General features: G+C 39.5%; 2 protein-coding genes and 1 pseudogene across 2 annotated transcripts; 1 reads left to right on the forward strand and 2 right to left on the reverse strand.

Moving 5' to 3' along the window:
* Nucleotides 1-730: 730 nt before the first annotated feature.
* LOC141019479 (extracellular calcium-sensing receptor-like) lies at nt 731-6,390 on the reverse strand (annotated as a pseudogene).
* Nucleotides 6,389-11,698, forward strand: LOC141007685 (extracellular calcium-sensing receptor-like). Its single transcript, XM_073480073.1, has 8 exons — nt 6,389-6,609; nt 6,747-7,095; nt 7,764-8,051; nt 9,185-9,736; nt 9,855-10,076; nt 10,522-10,645; nt 10,726-11,198; nt 11,276-11,698. Exons 1-8 carry the CDS (start codon nt 6,389-6,391, stop codon nt 11,696-11,698), a joined length of 2,652 nt encoding a protein of 883 aa, XP_073336174.1.
* A 1,364-nt stretch (nt 11,699-13,062) lies between these two features.
* Nucleotides 13,063-16,174, reverse strand: LOC141019485 (extracellular calcium-sensing receptor-like). Its single transcript, XM_073494424.1, has 6 exons — nt 16,086-16,174; nt 15,662-15,947; nt 14,978-15,550; nt 14,478-14,600; nt 14,162-14,285; nt 13,063-13,964 (listed from the first exon to the last, which is right to left on the reverse strand). Exons 1-6 carry the CDS (start codon nt 16,172-16,174, stop codon nt 13,063-13,065), a joined length of 2,097 nt encoding a protein of 698 aa, XP_073350525.1.
* Between the last annotated feature and the right edge of the window lie 311 nt (nt 16,175-16,485).

The following is a 16,485-nucleotide window of genomic DNA, read 5'->3' on the forward strand; positions in this document are numbered from 1 at the left end:
CTAGCGAACAATGATAGCTTGTGCAGGGTGTGAATAAGTAATGCAGTGAGAAGGAACTTGGGCAGTTTGAAGACTAACTGGGCTGCTGCAGAGAGGTTGCATGGCACTTACAGGAACATTGTCTAGTCTCGTCTAGAACCTGAACTAGAAACTGCTCCGCCCCCTGGTTGAGGAACATAATCAGAATCAGAATCAGAATCAGAATACTTTATTAATCCCCAGGGGGAAATTGTTTTTGTTCCAGATGCTCCATGCAAAGTAGAAATAGAAATATAGCATGAATGGGAACAAGAGATAAAGATAAAGATATAAATAAAATAGTAAAGTAGACAATTAAATAAAATAATAAAGTAGACACTCAAGTGTTCAATGACCACTCCAAGTATATACAGATATACATGATTCTGATTCTGATGATTCAAGCTTGGCCACTCAACTGAGACTGCCCTCTTTGCTATCACAGAGTAAGTCAATGCCATCCTCCTATTCGACCTATCGGCAGTATTTGACACAGTGAAAAACCAGATCATACTCTCCACCCTCAAAAACCGGGATAGGCTCAGACTGTGCACTCTCCCTGTTCACATCCTACCTCAAGGACCCCACTTACAGGGTAACTTGTTTAAAATCTCTGACTGAACCTCATAGCCTCACTACTGGGGTCCCTAAAGGGTTCTATTCTAGGTCCCCTCTTGTTTTCTCTTCACACCAATGCACTTGGCGCTGTTGTTCACAAGTCGCTGTGACATCCTGGAGTGCCATTTTTCCCAACATTGGGAGGAAGCTTCCATTCTTCACCTGGGAGACGGCACAGGTCCTTTTTTAATTTTTCAGATTCATTTTTCTCCCCCTGATCTTTGCCCTAGTGCCTGTGTCATGCTCCATGTGTATCTCTTCCTTATGTATTTCATCCCCAGAAAACAATCAAAAGGCAAAGTTCATAGATTTTCTTTTTTTGGGAGGGGTTCTCAACAAGCCATAAAGCCAAAATATCTTTTGTCAGTTATCTTTAGTTCCAACAGGAAACGAGCCTGACCATGTTACAACACATACACACAGTACTTTGCAACAACCGATCATTTAGGACAGTAATCAATCATTAATTACCTATTTTCATCCTCAGTGCATACAGTTCTAGACCCACTGAATATGGATCAATCCAAAACTAAAGCTCACAGCAGGGTGGGAAATTAACAGAAAGTATTTTTTTCAAAAATTGAACGTCACGGCCTTCCAAGAAAATTGTTTTATTAATTTCCTTAAAATATACCTTAAAATGATAAACTTCTTGTCACAATGCTTATTTTATTCTGTGTACACAGTATTTTAGTTGCAATGCTGCCATATCAGTTGCATTAAATATCAACATCAAATCAATACAAAATGAGAAATAAATCACAATTCATCAAGACTATTTTTAAAGAACATTTAACATTATATAAAAGTTTCAGATACTGTCAAAAGGTTAACTAATGGCATATTACTTTCTTTTGCCATTAGGTGCTGTTTTGTATTCTTTTCTGGCTTCAGTAAAATAATGTAACACTTTGGAGCAAACATGCAGAACAACAAGCCAAAGCTGGAAGCCAGAATGGCAAAGGACTCCACTGCATCTGCATAATTTCCAGGGGAGCTGATATAAGCAGGGATGAATGCCAGCCACACAGCACAGAAGATAAGCATGCTAAAAGTGATAAACTTGGCCTCATTGAAGTTGCCTGGCAACTTACGGGCCAGAAAAGCTAGAACAAAGCACAGACAGGCCTGTAGACCAATGTATCCCAGAACACACCAGAATGCGATGCTAGAGCCCACCTACACTCCAGTATGATCTTCGAGTGTTCATATTGTGTATTTCGGGATGGAAAGGGGGGGCATCAATGAGCCAGGCAGCACAGGTAACCACCTGAACCTGAGTGCAACTGAAGATGATGACCCTCTGCTGCTTGGGCCCCAGCCACTTCATAATGTTGTCCCCTGGCCTGGTGGCAGTGAAAGCAGCCAACACTACCAGAGTCTTTCCCAGGATGCAGGAGAGGCAAAGTGAAAATGTGATGCTAAAGGCAGTGTGGCGCAGCATGCAGGACCAAGATGTTGGCTCTCCATCGAACACCAGGGAACACAGGAAACAAAGAGTCAGTGAGAAAAGGATAAAGAAGCTGAGTTCAGAGTTATTCACACGAACAATTGCTGTGTTTTTATTGTAAAAAAAGACTGCAAAGACAGCTATAGTGAGGCAGGCACCCACCACAGAGGTCACTGTCAGGGTTATACCCAAGGAATCATAGGCCAAGAACTCTACCTTCTTGGGGATGCACACTGTTCTGTCTTTGACCAGAAGTCCTTGGGACAAAATGTGCACTCTATTGAATCTAAAGGGAAGAGAGTTAAAAACTGTTGGTGAAATTTGACTTGGAATGGATAAGGAGATCAAAATTAAAATGTCTCAATGATTTGTTCAGAATCACTCTTATGAAAACAGTTAAAATTTGAAACCAGTTTTCCCTGCTGAACACCACTTCTGCATTGATTTCAATTTTCAGCCTTAAAGGTTGCCGCTTGGTTTGAATTTAAGAAACTAATATATGGTCAGCTAGGCTAACCACCTATCTTTCTCCATGTCAACCTACAGAACTTCAACAGATGGCATCTGATGAAGGTAAAAACACAGTGTATCGGCTTGCCTCACTCTGATGGCCTTCCCATATTATCTTGTCTTCCTGGATCACCAGCTCCTCTCCGGCAGGCTTGGTTCCATCAAACAACCCCACACTGACAAACTCAATGTTCCCGCCTGTGCCTCTCTGCCAGTTTATGATCAAAGTTCACCTCCTCCCCAGCAATGTTAAATGTTACTTCCTGTAGGTAGTATCGGAGCTTGAAAACCAAAAGATAATATGAATTAATTCTAAAATACTTAAAGATTTTCAATGTGTTATTTTTGCAGTTAGAAAACAGGACCCTACCTGCCAGGGTTGTATGTTGTTGCTTGGAGCACATGAGTTGTTTTGGAAGGGCCCACTGCCTGGTTGACAGAGAAGAAGGTTGTGGAGGGAATGAGCAATCGCATATACAGCCTTATAGACATTATACGCAACTCTAGGACTGGATGTATTCATGTAGGCTGAATGCTGCTTGTGGTGGCCACACATAGTGACCACCTTTAAGTTGAGTATTTTGTTATTTTATTTTAAATGACGACACACAGTATTTTCTTTCATACATTATGTTTATTGACAGTTGTTGATTAATTTGAGTGCACGCATTTTGGTTAACAGTCTGTTCAATATTATTTCCTTTTGTTTGAGTTGAAACTCACCTTGTGTGTCTTATTGTTTGCAGCTCTCCCCAGCTCTGGAAAGGAGGCGGCGCCTTCCAAGATGGCCTCTTATGGAAACAGAACAGGAAGTGGAGGAGGCCACCTTGGAGGTGCCAGAGGGGAGGCTGGCTTTTCTTTGAGTTTTATTTAATTTGAGATTATTAAGATTTTTAAGTTTGCTTCATGATTTGAGTGTTTATGTTGAGTAGGTATAGGTTTTCATTGTAGTTTCTGTTCACATTATGTTTATATGTATTAAGAAAATAATGGTTTGTTTGTTCCCCCCCCTATTGTGTCATTTGTTGGCCGGCCAGTACCTATATAACCCCCACTTATTGTTTCATTCAGTTAGGTCAGGCATGTTGAGTTAAGTTGCTGTTTTAAGTTGACCTCAGTTTGAGTAATTAGGGCCCTTATTTAGTTATTTTTCTATTTTGTTGTATTTGTATCAATATACTTTTTGAAATTGTTCCTTTTGAATTAAGTTACTAATAAATTAATATTTTTTTGACAATTACATCTTTGGTTCTCGAGCCTTTTCTGTTTGGTCCCTGACACTGCTCCAACAGGGACTCCTGCCCTGAGCAGGGAGGCAACTGGGAGTCTGAGGACAGAGAAGGACTGCAACCATACAGAGCCTCCCACAGCTCCTGAACCAGGAGATTAATGGGATACATCTGAGGGTTTACTGTCTGCAGGTGGTCACTGAGTCTGGATATATGTCCTTTCCTGATGCCAAAACCAATGGTGCCCCCCCATGTAGGAGTAATACTCACTGCCTGTAAAGACAGACGCTGTGACCCAGGCCTCACTAGCTACCTACTGGATTCCAGTGATGTTCTTCATCATGTAATCATGTAAGACAATGTGGGAAAAGCAGTGCAAGCCAATACCCCACCCCTTCATAGGTCCAACTTGGGGACACTGAGACACTGAAAGCAGCACATAGACTGCAATTTTCAGCAGGATTGTCTAATATTTTATGACAAAATAACAGAAACATTCTACACAAAGGTTCTTAAAGGGTACTAATGTGTAATCAGCACCTACCATCAAATGGTCTTGAGGTGAAAACCTCTTTAACACCAGAAAACTTTGTCTTTGTATCTACCTGGATGATCTCCAGTGCCCTCTGGCAATTGTAGAGCAGAGGGATCATTTCTTGGTATGCTACACACACTTTTGTACCCTGTAATTCTCTGAGTAAACCTTGCACAGCAAAGCGCCCGTATTCATGGTCCCCTTGCACCAGCCCCACCCAAGTCCAGTTGAAGCACACCAGCAGCTGAGCAATAGCCTTCACCTGTGTTCAACAGAATTTGTGTCAACTCACTTTGTCTGAAAACACAGATATTGAAAAAGAAAAAAAGATCATTTAAATCGTATATTTTCATAAAACCACACTAGATGATATAGAAATATATGACATTTTCAGAAGATATCTTTTTACTGCTAAAGCACTGAAAGGTTATCAAAATGCCAGACTTTCACCTGATAGTCATCATTAGAGATTACTCTGAAGAAGGTAGGAAATTTTCTTCTGTCAGTGAGACATGATGAAAAGTAGCTGATCTGTGTGAACAAGGACAAAGATTGTACAGTTAAGGAGTACAGTAAACCACATTATAGGGTGACATGTTGATGTTTTTTGGGGAATTACACACGAATTACCATCGGGATTCTGAATGGCTGCAGGATTCTCGACACCACGATAGACTGAGCAGAACCAGACTCCCCAATTATAGCAAGGAGCAGAGAGGCACCACTGCACATGGGAGAGTCGTTCTCGCTCAGCCCGTTAAGGACAGCCATAGCAGCCCTCTGGCCGGTCAATGGATATGCACACGAATCAAAGATTTTATATCCAAGGGTGTAATTGGGCAATAGCTCAGTCCTCTGATTAATCTCCTCCACTGCCAGCCTCATAGTCTGTGCCCAGCGAAAAGCCCTGGGGTCAAAGCTGCAACCCAGTAGACACACATGAACACAGAAAGTATAGAAAAAAGGTAAAGTCAAAGGCAGATCTGATGTTTTAATTTGAAGTTAAATTGAATTGCATCTTTGCAAGACTTTTTCTTCAAAGACCTGTGCAACTAATTGGAACTAGCTGGAGCTAATTTAGGAAAAATACAAACATTGTTGAACTGGTACACTTCCAAGTTGTTAATTCCATTTCATTGCTTGTATAACACTGTAGGGCAGCAAACGTCTTTGAAATTATTTGAAAATTATCAGTTAATCATGTACCCATTAAATAAAGCATTATATATTCTTGTAAGTTTATTTCTGGAACCTATTTCTCGAACTCAAATGGCAAATCAGTTTAAAGCGACCATTGTACATGGGAATTTGCATTTGGAACTGCAACTTCTGCTCAACCCATATCTATTTTAGGCTTAAATTAACAACTTCTGGTTAGTCCCACCCACTTTTGGTTTAGGTCCAGATACAGATAATTTGGTTGGCTTAAAGAGCATATATCTATACTTGCCAACATCCCAGTATCACAGTAAATATACTGGATACCTGTCTACCACAGTATGTTTTATTTCATTCCATTCTTATAATTCTGCTTTAATCTATGTCTTCGATTATTTGTATACATTATATATGAGCATTGTTGTAGGGACCCAGAGAACTAATAATTGAATTACCAATGACTGCTTTACTGTAAGTGATGTGGTATGACAATAAAGAACCTCAACATTGTACTGGATGAGCACAACTTGTACATACAGCACTAACTCGTGAACAAATCTAACAAGCAACAGCCAAATACAGTAAATTATATGTGAGTAAGAAAACAACTGAGGCTCTGATGATGAATTGATGATGAACAAACTTTTTTTTTTTCATTTAGGCCACTGTATATTCATCTTACCCCAGGAACACAAGGTGTCACCCTTTGTGATGTCACACCGATTGTATCTGGGCAGTCCCCTCAGTGATAACTACGGTATATAAATCAGGTGCATCCTGAAATATCATTATCCTTTGTATGTGACCAGAAAGGGCAGCTACTCTTGCATTTTCAGCCATTAAAATATTTAACATTACTGAGCAGGAGCCATGGCAATACCGGCTGCAAAGCTTCTTATGTTTCTTTTTCTTGTTTGGGGCAAACATGGTTTAGCTGCTGCTCTGGATAAGTGTGTTTTCTTGGGGGAAGAGGAGAAAAACAGTCTGCATGAAGACGGAGATGTAGTTATAGGGGGCTTATTCCCTCTACACTACAGCCCTGTGTCTTCTCTTCCAACATACAGAATGAAACCAACACGTAATATGTATAAGTAGTAAGTGAACACTTGAATGCATTTTATAGTAGTTGGCTTTTGTAGTTGGTGTACACAGTAGATTACATGTCATTAGATTAGTGTTGAGCGAATATCAGGATACTTGTGATGAACTGTTTTAAATTTTTCCACAGTTATAGCTCTCGTGCTTTGCGCTGGATGCAGACAATGACTTTTGCAATCAAAGAGATCAACCAGCGCAGTGACCTCTTGCCACAGCTGAAACTGGGTTTCCACATCCTTGACAGTTCTGATGACATTCCTGTGTCTCTGAGAGCATCTTTGCTGTTGGTAAATGGCCAGCCGGAGATGGGCTACAGAGCTGACATTGTGAACAGAGACAAAGGTCAAAAAAGAAACACTGGTTCTAATTTAGGCTGTGCTGCCGTACAAAGGACTGTGTCCCCAGTAATCATAGGAGATGCTGCCTCTGGAGTGTCTATGGCTCTGCTAAGAAGCCTAGGTTCTTTCCATATCCCCCTGGTGAGACTAGCTGAGAGCTGTTGTTGTAATAATGTTAATAATTTGTGTTTTTGCCATGTCAAGTCTTTTATTAATTCTTTATTTTAATGAGCTGCTGCACTCCCAAATCGTCACTTAAAAAACAACAGCCCCATTTCAGCTTTATAATAACATAAAGCTGAAATGGGGCTGTTGTTTTGTTATGATTCTGAAGTGACAAGTTTTCAGATAATCCATTGAGTTTTAAAAATGGTTTATTTGGCTTGAGAAGTAAGAATTTTTTCAACGTATAGAGAAACACTTAATCCGTCAACTAGTTGGGAAAAAAATGCTGGAGCATGGTTTTTACTGGACATTGATGAGATAATTGTTGTTGTTGATTGGACCTTCAAATATGCAGTGCTTTGAGCTTATAGTGTGAAAAAAGTGACAAAATCTTTTTTTCAGAACTTTTGACTTAGAAAATTTCAAATTTCCGTATTTTAAAATCAGTAAATAATCTTCCATTTTAACAACTGGGTAGTGAGGTCGTCAAATTCCTTTTCTTTTTCATTTCAAGTGCAGGTAGAAATCTGCACCACCTAATGCTTGAACGGTGGTATTGTTCTGTGAAATGTGATGCTTGTTCAACAGCCTTTTCAGTGATCCAAATGGTGCAGAAGGTTAACTATTGTTTGCTATAATAACAGGTGAGCTATTTTGCATCCTGCAGCTGTCTGAGCAACCAAAGGGACTTCCCTACATTCATGCGCACCATGCCAAGTGACGCCTTCCAGATCAGAGCCCTGGCCCGTCTGGTTAGTTATTTTGGCTGGACCTGGGTGGGAGTCATTGGGGTGGAATCTGATTATGCTCGCTTTGCCATTCAGCTCTTTCTGCAGGAATCAGAGCAATATGGTGTGTGTGCTGCCTACACTCATTTCTACCCTGTAGTCCTGAGTCAGCAGGCTCTAGATGAGCTTCTGGATGTTATTCAGGTACGTATCTGGTGTGAATCTCATGAATTTGTGTATATATAAACCTGAGTACAGCTTTTGCACACCTTAAGATCTACAGGTGCATAGGAGAACACAGAGGGCCAACAAAATCTGTCAGCTTTACTTGCAAGTACATTTAATGACAACAACGTTTCTGTATTTAGACCTTCATCAAGTTGTCACCTTCATCTTTACCTTTACCTTCATAAAGGTCTAAGTCTGAGTTTTTTTCTTTATATATAAACCTGCAATTACTGCATTTTAAGCAAATTGGTCTTCGATAAGTCAGACAAAAGAATTAGAAATGTGACCTTGAATATTTTTTCTAAAAGTGTAGTTACCACATTAAAATCCTTAAAATGACACATATTTCATCTCTCTCATTAAAAAAAGTCAGAATATATGAATGTGCAAATATTTTCATTTCACAAGATTAACTGCTTGACACAAGATGTCTCCTACTTCACTGTTAAGTCCATTCCCAGTGTATGTACACTGGTGGCTGCCAAACCATTTGTGATGTCACAAATCATAAAATCAGGTTTTCAATAAACAAAGAGAAAATGCACACTTTCAGCAATGAATGTGAAAACAGCTTTCTAGATTTAAACTTATTATTGCTGTATTCGTTAAGACAACACACAAAAGAAAAGACATTTTACAAGTTAAAATAATTAAATCAAGCACGCAAATACTTAAAACGTATCAATAGTTTGTGTCACTGAAAATCCATTACCTTCTCAGAAACATTATCTTTTGCTTCCTTGGCTGTCACCATTAGGTTTATTTTTATAATTAGAATAATACAATTCAAAATTCTGATATCATCTATAACCATTTTTAGCTCACAAAGTTTACGATTGCAACTATGTCCTGAAAAACAACCATCAAAACTCGACACCTCTCAGACAGACATTCATCTGATGTCTTCTTATTATTATTATTATTATTATTATTATTATTATTAATATTAAGTATTTTAAAGTGCTATGTTCTATATTATTATAGGTGCTTGAATGTTAATTATATTTCATATAAAAAAGAAGGGGTCCAACACACTGTCACTTAATTACAGTTATTCAAATAGTTTAAATGTCATTAAATATTAACTATATGTACATTTTAATGTTTAGATGGCGTCCTCAAAGGTCATCATAAACTTTTCTGGTGAGTCAGAGATGAAGGGTATTCTTAAAGAGATCCAATATCAGAATGTAACTGGTCTGCAGTGGATTGCCAGTGAAGCTTGGGCCACTGCCAAATCACTCTGGGAAGAGTTTGGAGACTTAATGACAGGAACACTGGGATTTGCCATCCGGAGAGCTGATGTGATTCCAGGGCTGAAACAACACCTCACTAGTCTCAGACCATCCCATATTCATGAATCAGCTTTCTTGGCAGAATACTGGGAAGAGCTGTTTAACTGTCGACTGAACGGGTCAGTGAATAGCCACTCTCATGGGGGTGACAACTACCAAGACAGATTGCCATGTAAAGGAACAGAGGATTTAAATGATGTTTACTCTCCGTATTCTGATGTGACACAGCTAAGAGTGTCCTATAATGTCTACAAGGCTGTGTATCTGATTGCCCATGCCTTGGAAGATATGTGTAACTGCATAGTTGGACAAGGGCCTTTTCTTAATGGCACCTGCGCAGGCCCAAAGAAATTTAAACCTTGGCAGGTGAGACTAATTGTAGGTTAAATGTTTTTTTACGTATAAAAATTGAAAAAAGAGTGAAAAAGAAGTCAAATGCACCAGATTTATTGTTTAGATAATTTGTTTTTCTTTCCACCCTCAGCTTCTCCACTACATGAAGCATGCAAATTTTTCAGCACTGGGGGAGAAAGTCAACTTTGACCAAAACGGTGACCCCATTGCATATTATGACCTTTTGAACTGGCAAAGCAGGCCTGATGGTTCACTACATTTGGTAAAAGTAGGTTTCTACGATGCCTCTTTGCCTGCTGGACGAAGCCTGGTCATAAATGACTCAGTAATTCAGTGGCCTATTGGGAAGCAGGTGTGTTCACTGCAAACAGGCTTGAGGCCATGTTCACCTCTTAGACTGTTGTATGTACTGCTGATCAACACATCAGTTAATTTGTTCTTGTTCATGTGCACTTTTAAACAAGCAGAAGAAAATGTCGCCATCAAATATAATCTACTCTAGCTGACATCAGTTACAATGTTGCAACCAATAAGCTAACATTGTGATAAAAATTTTAGTATAATTACCATGTGATAGCTAAATTTGTGAATGGGTGATAGCTGAGGTGATAACAGAGTGAAAATGGTATTTTACCAATATAATTCAATGATGTATTATTGTAGTTGAGCTCTTCAATTCAAAATAATTTCTTTAAAATAAATCAGATCAGACCTTTGTAATGCATAACAAAGCAGAGATGCTGGTGAATATTGACTGAAGTCAGTGTCTTTCTGAGTGGCTGAATTTTGCCTCTCAGGCTTCCCGGTCTGTGTGCAGTGACAGTTGTCCTCCAGGTTCCCGCATCGCCAGGAGAAAAGGGGAACCGATCTGCTGTTTCGACTGTGTCCCCTGTGCTGAGGGAGAAGTTAGCAATGAGACTGGTGTGTTGTCTTTTTTCACCCTTTCTCCTTGTAAATGTGTATTCCCAAAACTACAAAGTCCTCTTCTCTCCCATCTACAGATTCTTTAGAGTGCCTACGCTGCTCAGAGGACACATGGCCCAATGAAGACAGAGAACTCTGCATCCCAAAGACTATTGAGTTTCTGTCTTACCATGACTTAATGGGTATTGTGCTATGTGTTGTATCTGTCCTTGGAGCTTTTATTTCCCTCTCTATCCTCACTATATTCTTCACATACAAAGACACACCACTTGTTCGGGCCAACAACATGGAATTGAGCTTCCTCCTCTTGGTGTTTCTTGCTGTCTGTTTCCTTGTTGGCCTGTTGTTCATCGGCGAGCCTTCAGACTGGCTTTGTCGCATTAGGTACCCAGCATTTGGAATCAGTTTTGCCCTCTGCATCTCATGCCTCCTAGCAAAGACAGCAGTTGTCCTAATGGCCTTTAGGTCCACACTGCCAGGGAGTAATGTCATGAAGTGGTTTGGACCCAACCAGCAGAGAGTCAGTGCACTTTTAGGAACGGCTGTCCAGGTAGAAACACTTTCCATAAGTCTAAAAATATTTTTTCCAACTCAATCAAATCATCCTGTTTTTTCCCCTTCACTCAGGTAATAATCTGTCTGATCTGGCTGTTCACTAGTCCACCCCATGCCAACAACAATACAAATTACCTCAGTGCTACCATCATCATTGAGTGTGTTCCTGGTTCAGAAGTTGGCTTCTGGTGTGTTCTTGGATACATTGGGTTCCTGGCCTGTATGTGCTTCCTAATGGCTTTTTTGGCTCGGAAGCTACCTGATAATTTTAATGAAGCAAAGTTCATCACCTTCAGCATGCTGATATTCTTTGCAGTGTGGATAACTTTTATCCCAGTTTATGTGAGCACAGCTGGGAAATACACAGTGGCTGTCCATATTTTTGCTATTTTAGCCTCAGCTTTTGGTCTCCTCTTTTGCATTTTTGCACCAAAGTGCTATGTCATAATTCTGAAACCAGAAAAAAACAGTAAGAAAAACATGATGCAGAAATGAAAATGACAGTACTTTGCATGTGTTTATTATTAATTTCCATGAGTAATAAAGCCATTTTGATGAAATACTTCTGTGTTGTCATATGAACTATTAAAGGTTCCATAGTAACTTTGGAAAAATCCTTGTTATTAATGACACCAATGGCTGTTAAGTGAACTGCAATCAGCACCTGTTGCGTGAATGAGCAGATGGGCATCGGCTAAAACAGTGACATGATATACACAAGACTGAACAGTGAAATGAAAACTGAGTGCCGTAAAAAACGTTACAATCATTAGCATAACGTTACTACCTATAATGTTCCTATATTTTATTTGGACCAGCGGCCAACATGAATCTAACTTGCTTGCCAATGGCAAATCACTCCATTAGCAAACTCAACACAGCAACCAACTTAGGGCGGATAGGTTCACCTACTGGACCTCAGCTCTCCTACTGGTGCGGGGGAGTGGTGAAGCAGGGGATTCAGAATCAGAATCAGAATTCCTTTATTAGTCCCGCAAGTGGAGAAATTTGTCCGTCACAGTTATATATAACAATAAGCAATAATAATAGTAAAAAATAAACAATATAATAAAAAGGTAAGAAATAGAAATATAATTGTATATACATAATGTGTACAAATATAAACAGTATAATTATAGACAGTGAGGGCAGAGTATTGTTATAAATAAATAATAAATATGAGTATGAAAATTGCCCAGTTAGTGCAAACCAAAATGAGAACTGAGTTATGTATATATTCATATTAGATTAATCTAATAGTGCACAACTAAGGCAATTAGTAGGCTAAAGTCAATCACAGCACAAATTGCTTCCAAATAAAGCACATTTCAGTCATAATAATATTGTGAATATTAGTTTAATAAGAAATTATTCTGGGGGGGGGGCTGAAGGTGAGGTTCGCCCAGGGTGGCATGCAAGCTAGGACCGCCACTGTAGGTGATGGTCATTTGTTGAAGTCAGCAAATATCATTTCTAAGCTAATGTTAAATAGTGTACAGTATTTATATATACCATATCTATATTAATAATTACAACTTTATTTAACACTGCAGTCACATACACACAGGGAAATCATTTATTATAAAATAGTTTACAAAACATGGTACTGCATCATTTAATGGTTTTGTCAACTAATGTTAATCCATCCATCAAATAATGGTTAATAATTCCCACCCATGGTTTTCAGCGAGAGTATTGTAAATCTTGTGCATCTTTAATGTCATAATGTGTATGAAGCAAATACATTTGATTTGAAGATGCAAAATCCGTTCTATAAAATGCTGCATAAAGTTACCATACTCATACAACTACTCAGAAATAAGTGGCAGTGTGTAGCATCATCTACTAAGATAAATAAGTCATATTTTTTTATTATTTCCCATTAAATTTTTCTTCGTATTTTTCTCTGGCTTTATCAATATTATGTAACATTTAGGTGCAAAAATGCTAAGTAATAAGCCAAATGCTGAGGACAAAATTGCAAATATTTCAACAGCTACAGTGAACTTTCCAGGAGAGCTGACATATGCTGGGATAAAGGTAATCCAGACAGCACAGAATATCAGCATGCTGAATGTTATAAATTTGGCCTCATTAAAGTTATCAGGCAACTTTCTTGCTAGAAATGCCAGGACTAAACATATTATTGCAAGGATTCCTATGTACCCCAGCACTGCATAAAAAGCAGCTTCAGAGCCTGTGTTACATTCTAAAATGATCTTCTTATTGCTGTATTTGAAAACCATGTCTGGGAAAGGAGGTTTTAAGGTAAGCCACAACACACATATCACTATCTGAATCAATGTGCAGAAGCAAACTATGATCCTTTGCTGTGCAGGACCAAACTTTCCTGCAACTTTGTTGCCAGGAATTGTGGCTTTGAAAGCCGTAACAACAACAATAGTTTTTCCCAAAACACAGGAAATACAAAGTGCAAATGTCACACCGAAAGCTGTGTGGCGCAGCATGCATGTCCAGACTGTGGGTCTGCCGAGGAAAGTGAGGGGACAGAGAAAACACAAAAAAAGGGAAAACAAAAGGAAACAGCTGAGCTCAGAGTTGCTGGCCTTGATCACAGGAGTTTCTCTGTAGCGGATGTAGGTCATCATCGTGGCCAATGATAGGGAAGCTCCAAGCAAAGATATGACTGTGATAGCCGTTCCCATCGGCTCGTGATATGTTAGGAACTCCACTGATTTAGGAATGCACTCATCTTTCCTTTCATTGGACCAGTATTCCTGTGGACAGGGTGTGCAGTCAGCTGCACCTGTCAAGCATGATCCAAGAGAATAAGATCAGTGTCTGACCTCTGCAAATATGCGATATGGAGACATAAAATTATCCCACATCTCGCAGCACTGACAGTAATATTTCTAAAAAATGTAGGTAAAAACTAAATACACGCTATGATATTGGATAATCTATGTTTGTTAAATATGGCATACATGCTTCTTATACCTGTTGAGTTGGCTATAGTTCCATCAGCACATGTGATACAGTCAAAACAGCAGGTGGGTTTTCCCTTTATTTGAGCTGTCCTGGTTCCTACTGGACAAACATTAGAGCACACCGATGTCGGAACCTGAGAAAATAACGTTGAAACAATCCGACAATAATGCAGTGAAATTCAGTTAATTTCATGTTTAGACAGGACAGTAAAAGCGTCCATGATTACCCTTTTCCCTGTCCTCCACACAATTTCTTCCTCCTCGATGCTGAGCTCATAATCACCATTAGCAGCAGAGGCAAAATGACCCAGTGTGACATGTTGCACTTGCCCATCTTTCAGCTGCCAGTTAATAATATCATAAGAAGCAGGAGGGTCACCATTTACATCAAAAAACACATTATCCCCAAACTGATTCCTGAAATTCACCCTCTGTAGTTGATCAGTGACCTGAGAAAGGGAACAGATTGTTTGATATTTCTAAGTGTTCATATTAACATGATGACTTCTACACTGACATATGTGTTGTTTATTTCAAGACAATAGGAGGTACTGAGGATTTTCCTTACACTATTTCTCACCTGTTTGGGCTGAATTTCAGATGTATTTAAACATGGCCTCACCATCTTTTCTCCAACTGGTTGGCAGAATAACAGCTGATGGAGGGCATGTGCAATGGCATAAACTGCTTTATACACATTATAGGACACTCTGAGCTGTGTGACATTGAAGAACACATCCTGGGAATGTATTAATGTCTCATTGCCTGTGCATAATTCATCCTTCACCTCAGTACCTGTGTTTTCCCCTTGAAGTCTACAGCCGACCATAATCTCCCAGAAATTCTTTACAAAGGCTGCACTTGGATCAGTATAAGGATTTATGCCTGTAAGAAATGGTTTTAGATTTGGAATAGCCATCTTCTGCACCACAAATCCTAGGGCTCCACCAAAAGCTTGGTAGATTTCAGGTGTGGAAGGTCGAGGTGCCGTTATCCAGGCCTCACTGGCAATCCACTGAATTCCTGTAATGTTCTGTTTCACAACCTCTTTCATCAAAGGGTAAAAGTCACCCTCTGGAACAAAAGCCAGGATGACTTTGACAGTTGACTTCTTGATCATTTCCACAACATCCAGAATTTTATCCATGGTGTATGTGCGTAGAACTGTCCCAACAAACGCAACACAAACCCCCAGCTTTTTAACCTCCTCAGTAAAAGCCAGGATCCCATTTCGCCCGTAGTCATTGTCTGACTGTATGGCTCCAATCCACTGCCAGCCAAAACGCTTGACAAGTGCTGCCAATGCTTTTGCCTGAAAGTAGTCGCTGGGGATTGTTCTAAAAAATGTAGGATATTTAGCTCTGTCACTCAGGCAGGCACATGTTGAGAAGTAACTTACCTGAAAAGAGAACACCAAAAGAAGTTTGAAAAGAAAGCCTCAAAACAAGCACTAAAAAGCAGCAAATATCACAGAACACTCTTGCAACAGAACCTCTAATTAATCTCTTACTATTGGCACTTGAAACGGTCCGAGAGTACCAGCCACAGCTAAAGACTGAGATGATCCTGACTCTGCTATCAGTGCAGATATAGCCGGAGGACAAGGGGAAGTCAAATGTATCTCCTCTGGTCTACTAGCCAGTGTTAGTGCAGCACGTAATGTATTTGTAGGAGATGCGCAAGAGTTAAGGATCCTATAGCCAAGAGATATGTTTGGCAGGAGAGCAGGATCATTGTTGATTTCTTCAATTGCAAATATCATCACTTGGGTCCACCGAAAAGCTCTCAGGTCAAATCTAAAAAGGCATTGTTGATTGAAATAGGTTGTAAGATTACAAAGCTGCAGCTGTACATGTACATACAATGACAATGATGTAGATAAGAGTACAAGAACATGTATGCAGTATGGAAACGTGAGATGGATTAAAACTTACCCTGCACACTTTACTCCAGGCGGCTCGCTCTCAAACGTTGAAGTGCTACTTATCTCTTTGTTGAAAACTGGGAAAATCCCCCCAATCATGATGTCTCCCTGCTTGAACAAACTTGGCATGTTAAATCTACCAAACAGTTCACAACCAGAAACTGTGCTTGGGTAGAGAACAAACAGAAATGAGATAATAGCTCTCTGTAGCTCATGCATGTTTGCTAGGCATGTTTTAAAAGAGAGGACACAGCTCTTATAACAACTGTGTCAGATGCAGGTAGGCATGCTCTCTTCATAAATGGTTGATTTATTTCCCAGAGGGCAACAATGAAAGGTCTACTCTCTGTATTCAGGCCACATACAAAACTCAATGATAATGCAATGATACAATGAATGAGATGGACATG

The sequence above is a fragment of the Pagrus major genome, chromosome 2 (genome assembly GCF_040436345.1).
Source record: "Pagrus major chromosome 2, Pma_NU_1.0".
NCBI classification, from domain to species: Eukaryota; Metazoa; Chordata; class Actinopteri; order Spariformes; family Sparidae; genus Pagrus; species Pagrus major.